Source organism: Carassius carassius, chromosome 30 (genome assembly GCF_963082965.1).
Source record: "Carassius carassius chromosome 30, fCarCar2.1, whole genome shotgun sequence".
NCBI classification, from domain to species: Eukaryota; Metazoa; Chordata; class Actinopteri; order Cypriniformes; family Cyprinidae; genus Carassius; species Carassius carassius.
The window spans coordinates 15,481,053-15,490,472 of NC_081784.1; the positions used below are offsets into that span (position 1 = coordinate 15,481,053).

Genomic DNA, 9,420 nt, shown 5'->3' on the forward strand with positions numbered 1-9,420 from the left:
ACCCATCATACGGCTCTTACCTTTCGTTGACTCATCGCGTCCGCGGAGAGGAGTAATACTGCTCGTGAAGATCGCTGGAGAACGCGAGATAATAGGGCACAGAAGATTCGCTAGATTCGCTACATTTACTGAAGGAATGAAATCTGAGTGAAATGGTGCGCGGCACCAGGTATATATGCGTACGCATGCGTGGGGCGGTGCCAAGCGCTATTTGGCCAATAGGATTGGCGGGATGGTATAGGGCTTCAGACATTCGTCACACCGAAGATGTTCCCATAGTGGTGACGTCACCGCAGCATTGAAGTGACCTATGAAAGGGAACCTGACTACTTATCAGACAAAGAAGGACACATGACATGAACAAACCAATGGGGAACAAGGCACACGACTAAAACAACCAATGAACTAACAGAACTGATAAATCACATGACAAGACAATAACCAATGCGAACATGACACATACACAAGACAGGCTGCATCCGAGAAATGAAAAATGCTGCCTTCGGGGGACGCATTCCAAGGTTGTGAAGCCTGTCCAAAATCAGTTTCGTGAGGTGCCTTCGTGCAAAAACGCTGCCTGCAAAGTCATTGCCTGATTAGACAGTTTTCGGATGCAGCAATAGACGATACATGAGGACAAGGGAAGCATGACACAAACGGCATGAAACTGCAAAATAAGAGACATGAAAACTGAACAAGAAACAAAAGCCAAAACAGACATTACATATATCTCTTGAATGAATGTATTGAAAGTTGATTTTCCTGAACAAAATGGGCAAATCACACAGGCTAAATATTTCTTATTGTTACAGTGAAAATGCTGGTTACTATAGATTTTTTTACTTTCTTGCAGTATTTTTATTTACACACTATATAGGGCATTTCACACACAAGAAAATCACAAATAAAGAAAGATTAAAAAAGGCTTTCTCTCTCTCTCTCTCTCTCTCTCTCTCTCTCTCTCTCTCTCTACATACCTGGGTTGCTTTATTGGGGTACATGTACATCCCAACCCCTCTGTTCCATTTAGCATTTTTGTATTTAACAAAACACTAGTAATGCAGTAATCTTTACTTAGATTTCAGCACAGAACAATCATACAATTAAACAGATGCTAGACAATCACACAAAAGAAATATAACATTTTACCAACAAAATCAATAAAAATATGAATTGTGTATCACCCACTGCCATTATATGTGACAGGATAACAAAATCATCTTTATATGGAAAACATACAGCATTTTTTAATTTGGTAGATGTTGTAACAGATATTAATGACTTTGAAATGAAATATCTCAGGGCTAAAACTCATGCAATCTTACTCAATTCTCTTTAATCATTAAAACATATGTATGTACATTATCATGCACATGTATATTAAAGATAATACATGCTGTAAACATTGAGTATCACTGAAAGGTAATTGCTTGTCTATGTACATTCCATTACAAGTGTTAGGTTGTGTTTATGTTGTAGCTTGCCTATATACATTCCCCCTGTTTTACAGACAAGGCTTATTCCTAGTCCCAGACTAAAATGTAAGTTTGAGCTGTTTTAACTAAAAGAAACTTGCACTGATTGAGCTTAAAATATGTCATTGCTTTTGTTTTGTCTCAAGATGCACACCAGTAATGTTTTTTTTTCCTAAGGCACAGTTATAAAAATTTCTTAAGTGTCCTAACTGAACTATGGCTTAATCCTGGTGTAGTCTAAACCCTGTCTGTGAAACCAGGCCATAATGTCTTCAACCACTATAGATAATTAGGCAACACAGATTTCCCACCTAATTTTGTCTCTCTTTTCCCAGTGCTGTCAATTCAACCCAACAGTCATCATCCTGCTTACACTTAACTGTATATATCTCAAGCAATCCATACTCTTGACCTAGGGTACAGATGCTCTGACCAGTTTAATGCTGATTTTGCAGTTGTTTTAACATTTAGAGATGCCACTTGAAATGTAATCAATATTTACAGCATTAAACATCCATTGCTCTATGGTGGTTCATGAATTTAGGGTCAGTAATATTTTTATCTGCATTTATTTAATCATAAAATAAAAGCAAAATTTTCAGTATTAATTACTCCAGTCCTTCAGAAATCACTCTAATATGCATGGATTTGGTGCTCTAGTAACATTTCTTATTATTATCAATGTTGAAAACACTTGTGCTGCTTATTATTTTTATGGAAACTGATACATTTTTAAGGATTATTCGATGAATAGAAAGTTCAAAAGATTATTTTGAAGTATTTTTTGTCAAATTAGAAATGTCCTTATTGTCAGTATTTATCTAGTTCATGCATTGTTTCTGAATGTATTCATTTCTTATTAAAACCTTTTAAAAGCAGTGTATACATCATATATAAAATGAACTGATCTATATACATACTAGGACTAGTACTTCATGTAGCAACACGGAAACAAAAAAGGCTTGGTGCTTATGCCATAGGAGTAGATGAATACTCGTAAAGCCCACTGAATAGAGAACAATAGGAAGGAAAATCTAATTCTGTTGTGAGGTATTATGTTCAAGTATGGCCATGCTTGATTTTAAGAATAGCCAACAGCCGTCTTTTTCACCCTCATCACTGAAATATTGTAGATTCAGGCCTTGATTAGTTTGGATGTGGTGTCTTCTGGTTCGTTGACATGATTACGGACCACAACGCTGGTGGTCTCAGTGCAATAACTGCGTTTCATGTGGAAGGTTCTCATGTGCTGCAGTTCCATGTTGTCCTCCTCAGAAACCTTGATGAAGGGGCACCACTGGAAGGCTTTGCGAAAACCTGAACGGAATCTAAAGAAGGACAGCATATGCTAGACATAAACCTCCTGTGAATTAAGAATGTGATTTCTTGAATAATAAATATTGATTGAAATTAGGGATTGGGATTGGGATTAAAAACTTTAGGGACCACTTTTCTAGGTTAACTCTGACATTAATGCAAATGCTGTACTCAATATCCATGTTAATGTCTTTACATCTAATTTCTTTTCTCCATCTTCAGATGTAATGTGCATTTACCTTTGGTTTAGGCAGCAGTAAATTATGGGGTTGTACATAGTGGAACTCATGGCCAGCCAGAAGATGGACAAATAGACCTGCTGGATGTAGTGCTGCTTGTATATGTCCCTGTTGAAGCTCCCCAGGATGAAGTAGATGTGGTATGGAAGCCAACATATTGAAAAGGTCGTCACCACCACTATCATCATCTTCACAACCTTTATTAAATTGTAAAAATGGCATGAATCTTTTTTACTTTCAACACAAGGACTATAATCCAAAACCATAAATAGCTGTTGACACCTATGAAATATCTCTCTGGAGAGGCTTACTATTATAAAGGACACGAAAAAGAAAATAGTGAAAGGAATGAAAAAAACAAAAACAATTTCCTGTTCTGACAGAAGCAAAGTGTTTTGTCCAGAGGGAAGATTTTACCATCAATTCTTTAAGATTTTATGGAACTTAACTACATTTGGTTATGACAATACACTTTTTTTTTTTAATTTAGCAACCAATGATATGTACAATTGTGGCCAAAAATATTGGCCCCCTTGGTAAATATGATCAAAGAAGGCTGTGAAAAGTTCTCTGCATTGTTAATCCTTTAGATTTTTTACTTAAAAAATTCACAAAAATGTATCCTTTCATTGGATAATAAGAATTTAAAATGGGGGAAATACCATTAGGAAATAAAGGTTTTTCTCAAATACTCGTTGGACACAATTATTGGCCCCCCTAGAAATCCTTATGAGTAAAATATCTCTGAAGTATATTCCCATTCATATTCACAATTTTGAGCACTCCAGCGTGATTATAAACATGAAATTATCCAGCCATGACTACCTGTTTCACAGAAATATAAAGAGGAGGGAAAACAAAGCCCAAATTCTCTTAATCATTCATCTCAATGAGAAAAACCAAAGAATGTATTTCTGATGTGCAGCAAAAGATAATTGAGCTTCACAAATTGGTGAAGTGGCTTTAAGAAAAGAGCTAGAGCAGTGAAAATTCCCATTTCCACCATCAGGGCAATAATTAAGAATTTCCAATCAACAGAAAATGTTACGAATCTGCCTGGAAGAGGACGTGTCTATATCGTCCTAATGCATGGTGAGGAGGTCAGATTGAGTGGCTAAAGACTCTCCAAAGATCACAGCTGGAGAATTGCAGAAAATAGTTGAATCTTAGGTTCAGAAAACCTTTAAAAAAATTGTCAAACAGAACCTACATCACCACATGTTGTTTAGGAGGGTTACAAGAAAAATTCTCCTAGCTCATCCAAAAACAAACTAAAGCATATTCCGTTATCAGACATGACTGGAACTTTAAATGGGACTGGCTTCTATGGTTAGATGAAACCAAAAATTAGCTTTTTAGCAGCAAACACTCAAGATAGGTTTGGTGAACACAGAGATAAAAAAAGTACCCCATGTGTACAATGAAATATACTGCTGTATTTCTGATGTTGTGGGCCTATATTTCTGCTGGAGGTCCTGGACGTCTTTTTTAGATACATGGCATCGTGGATTCCATCAAATACCAACAGAAAAAAAATTAGTAAGTGACTGACTAAAACAAACAGACTGTTAAAAATCTTATAATGGGCCATGTTTGGATCTTCCAACTGTACAATAACCCAAACACAAACATCAAAAACAACACAGAACTGGGACACTGAGCTCAAAACCAAGCTTCTGCTATAGCCATTCCAGTCCTCTGACCTGAACCCTATAGAAAATGGGAGGAGTGAACTGAAGAGGAGAAGCACCAACATGGAGATGGGAATCTAAAGGGTCTGGAGTGATTCTGGATGAAGGAATGGTCTCTGATCTCTTGTGAGGTGTTCTCTAACCTCAACAAGCATTATAGGAGAAAATTTTGACCTGTTAAACTGGCAAATGGAGGTTTCAAAAAGTATTTAATAAAAGGGTGCCATTAATTGTGGCCAATGTGTATTAGAGAAAATCATTTATTTCATAATGATATTTCCCCCCATTTTAAATTCTTATTATCCAATGAAAGGAAACATTTTTGTGAATTTTTAAAATAAAAGATAATAAGGATTAACAATGCAAATCAATTTTCACAGCCTTCTTTGATCATATTTACCAAGGGGGCCAATATTTTTGGCCACGACTGTATCTGTTAAGAGTCGAAACATGAAAACTGCCTTCATCTGAATGGGCATGTATGGGGCATGGCTTAGTTAAGTGTCTGGAGAAACTGTAATAAATAAAAAAAAAATGATATGAGTAAATACTAGCATCACTGACCTTGCGTTTCGCCTGCATCTGGTTCTGGTAGTGGTTTGATCCTTCTCCAGGGATCTCGCTGCCCCACAGCCTCCTTCCCACCAGGCTGTAGGTCACCAACATCACCAGTAGAGGGAGCAAGTAGATCAGGACAATCACAGCAATCTGATACCTAGTGAGATTAAGCATCAATTCAAGTCAAATCTACATAAATTAACATTTTTAGGTAAATCTATTACTCTTATTTAAAATAATACTAATAATTATTTTATAATAACTTTGATGGGGATTAAAATCTTTGATAAGTGCAAAATCACTTAATGTTGCACCTCGTTTTCTAACATGTTCTCTCAAGCATAGTTATTGCTGCTTATTCAAGTGAATTTATTAACAGTTTATTTGTCAGCAAAAATTGAGAAAATACTTTGAATCATACAAAATAAAAGGATACATTTTGTCGTCTCTTTTTCTTACGAGAGCTGATGTTTTCCTCCATAATCGTCAGGCCATTCCACCATACAAACAGTCCGAGGGAAGTAGAACTTTGTGCTGGCGTAATAACACTGAGGAAACGCCAGTGAAAGAGCCACAGTCCAGATGACCCCGATCACAACTTTAGTAGTAGTGGAGGAGAGCCTGGGCTTAAGAGGGTGGATTATAGCCATATATCTGGGGATTTCAGCAAACAGCGTCAAAATGACAGTGAACGTATACCTTTAAATCATAGGCTACCATAAATATGATATATAACCTACTATGAATAACAAAATGGAAAAGGTTGCCAATACCAGTTTGTTGACTCTCCCTTCTATTGCCATTCAGTGCATCACAGCGCTTTTTGGACGGAATTTACTGCATGCATAATGTCACTAAATCAGACTCTTATATTCATATCATCAGAACACACAATGTGGAAAGCGATCCACACTCCACGTGAAGTGTCCCTATACATTTTTGCGCACGTGTTACCAGGTCAACTGGAATTGATTATACAGGAATATCACAAATGCATGATTTGCGCGCAGTAAATGGACTCTCTTTAATTGCATATTTGACATGTTCGTGGACGTTGCGCGCGCAAACTACATGCCCACATGTTCTCATTTAAGCTGAAGTTTCCTAATCATTTGCATTAACTTGCATGAGCATATAAACGATTTTCAAAACACTTTTAAGATAACCATGACAATTGCTAAAGACAATTACTATGACAAATTAGTTATTTATCATTAAAGGGGGCTAGAATGAATACGTTTTTTCAGATCTATTTTAATAGTAAATACCATTATAGCCTACTTTTGACCGTCTGTGGTAGATGGAGCACAGATAGATGCTTTATATGTTAGCCAGATGATGCATTTAGAGTTCTTTAGAGTTCTTAATACGACCAACAAAAAAAAACAAAACAAAAAAACAAAACCTTAAAAGAAAACCGGCTGCCATAAGAAGGTCATGTCAAGCATACATAACAGATCATGTATGCTTTCGGGAATTTACAAGCCATAACTGATTTATGACATGGTTATGTCATGTATGATGATTAATTATCTTAATCCGTGGGAACATGTTATGGTAAAGTTAAAAAGAACTAAAACAGATTATTAATTGCAATGTATACATTTTACTGTAGTAAAATAACTGCAGTGATGTTCAATTAAGTGCTTTGTTGTCTGTTTACCTGTCAACAGCAATAGCCGCCATTGAATAAATACTTGAGAACATTGCTGTTATTGGGAAGAAGTTTTGAAATTTACAGTATCCCAAACCAAAATACCAGTCATTGTGTAAAGCGTACACGAAATTAAAGACGGTGTTAAAAGATGCCATAGATGCATCAGAAAAGGCGAGGTTTACAATGAAGTAGTTGGTCACTGTCCTCATGCGTTTATGTGCCAGAATTATCCAAATAACAGTGACATTGCCAATGAAGGACACAATTACGATCAAGGAGTATGCAATCGCCCATAGTGCCACCTGCCAGTCCGGCTGCTCAAATAAATTGGTAGAGGTTTCGTTTCCATCTTCCTCGTCGTATAGAAGAGATGTTGAAAGGGGGTCCAAAGTGGTATCCATCGTAGTTGTCCGTTGTCAAAGGTGATAAATCAATCTGTATGCTTATTCCAGTGAGTGACTCACTCTGCTGTCGCTACGACATGGTAAACCAGTGTATTTTAGACATTTGCAGCAGTTAGTTTTCCAAACTGTGAGTGGTCAGTGCGCCTTGTGTCCAAACTGCATGCTAAAGAGTGTTAACGCGCCTGCAGAGATGATAGCACTGAAAAACTGAAGGAATGTGTGCCACGTGTTGGAGGTTAGTCGGGTCTAATGCAGTGACGTTGGATGAAACACACTTTTTCCAGCGCGCATTGTGACGCACAGCATCCTGCTTTCCTTCTACTTAAAGCTGGCGATAAGGAAAATATTGAATTGGCATGCAATTGACGCGTTAACAGCTTGCTGTCATTAATAATTGCCAACCCCCTGTAGCGTACACTAATGGAAATATGTTACAGTTTAGAGCATGTGTGAGGTCTGCTGAGCATGTGTGAGACACCTCTCATTTCTCCAGTGGTGTGAGGTGATATTCGTTCATTTTGTCAGAGCAGTGAGACAGGAGTCTGGGCAGCAGGTGGAGGAAATGGAGAGTGATACACAGTATAGGCTACTCTTATTTGGACACTTCGAGCACGGTACAGTAGGCTATTCCTGGTTGATGTCCAGCAGAACTGGCGCAAAATTCCATCTCAACACTTTTGATGAATGGCTAGCTATTTTTAATTTTGTGTCTCTAGAAATTTGTGATCTGTGACTTTTATTGTGTGTTTATTTTTTTATTTTATTTTTTTTTTTACTAGGGATATGTGGACAAATCAATGCTTTTGGGTTTGTGGAGCGAAAGTAAAAGTTTTTATTTTGAAGTAAAGAGATTAAATCGGGTAAGATGACAGAGAACTGCACATGACCCCAAGTTGCATGTTGCTACTAGTGTTTTCATTTTAAAATCAAATATTTGTTGTAATTATTGGGGTTTTATGCACTATTTATTTCCATTTATTAGATATTTTTCATGAAACCCTATAGGTTAATTAAGTAAAATCATAACATTTTGCATACACAGTGTTGCTTATGACATATCTTCGCTCTTTTAATAGGCTATTAAATATGTAAATTACTTTTCAGATGAATCTTCTTTTCATTGGATTCTGCTCGGTTATTCAGTTATTCAACTAAATTATAAAAATAAAATATTAAATAGAACAGTTGATTTAGTATGTTACATGAATGACAGATAAAATATTGAAATTATTAATTATTAATTGAAATATTAATAATTATATAATTAATATTATATCAAAAGCTATTATTACCTTCTGTAAAAAAAATAAAAAATACTCTCTGTACTTTCTAGAGTGCATGGTGCAGATACTCTAGACTTTTAATAGTTTACATTGCTATAACAACTAGCCATAGCAATCCCTTAAAGACACTGGCTGATGTATCCTCATCCTGCATATGCTAAACTTATCCAGCCTAGATTGTTCTTAAGGAGAGCATCTCACCCTCTCTTAAGCCCACTTTACCCTAAAATAAATGTATTAATTTATGTATTTATTTATTTATTTTTAATGGGAATTTCTGACAGAGATTTTGCAAACTTAATCTGTTGTGGTTCTTCCTGTGCAAAAAAAAAAAAAAGTTCTTTAATAGTTGATGATGATGGTAATCTATATGTGTATATTCACTGTATTTATTTTTTTACAAGTGTTTATGGATTACATCTGTATCCAAAGACAGGATAGAAAGCCAGAAAATGGACAATGGAAGAATAGGACGCATACAGTCAAAAAAGAGGTTAAATCAGTGGTGTCTAATTTAAAAATATCTATTTAAAATCCAGGCTTATTTAGATATATAAATCTATTAATGAATAATGAAAATTATGTTTCAATATATTAAATATCTTTAAATACCATTAATATATAACACAAACATATAACATTTTCGTGTTAATTGTAATGTTAAATCAAAAAGTAATAATGTCCTTGAAAAATCTGATCTCTAAAACCATAAACTCTCCTGAAATATAGATAGTAAACAGGGGATGTGAATCCAGCGCTCTCATTGGACAAAGCACCCATCAATCAACTCATTGTG

At 35.8% G+C, this 9,420-nt stretch overlaps 1 protein-coding gene across 1 annotated transcript; it reads right to left on the minus strand.

Moving 5' to 3' along the window:
• Positions 1-2,335: 2,335 nt before the first annotated feature.
• Positions 2,336-7,711, minus strand: LOC132110742 (neuromedin-K receptor-like). Its single transcript, XM_059517600.1, has 5 exons — positions 6,944-7,711; positions 5,740-5,934; positions 5,287-5,437; positions 3,032-3,228; positions 2,336-2,803 (listed from the first exon to the last, which is right to left on the minus strand). The coding sequence occupies exons 1-5, from the start codon at positions 7,336-7,338 to the stop codon at positions 2,611-2,613; spliced, it is 1,131 nt and encodes a 376-aa protein (XP_059373583.1). The 5' UTR covers positions 7,339-7,711; the 3' UTR covers positions 2,336-2,610.
• Positions 7,712-9,420: the final 1,709 nt, after the last annotated feature.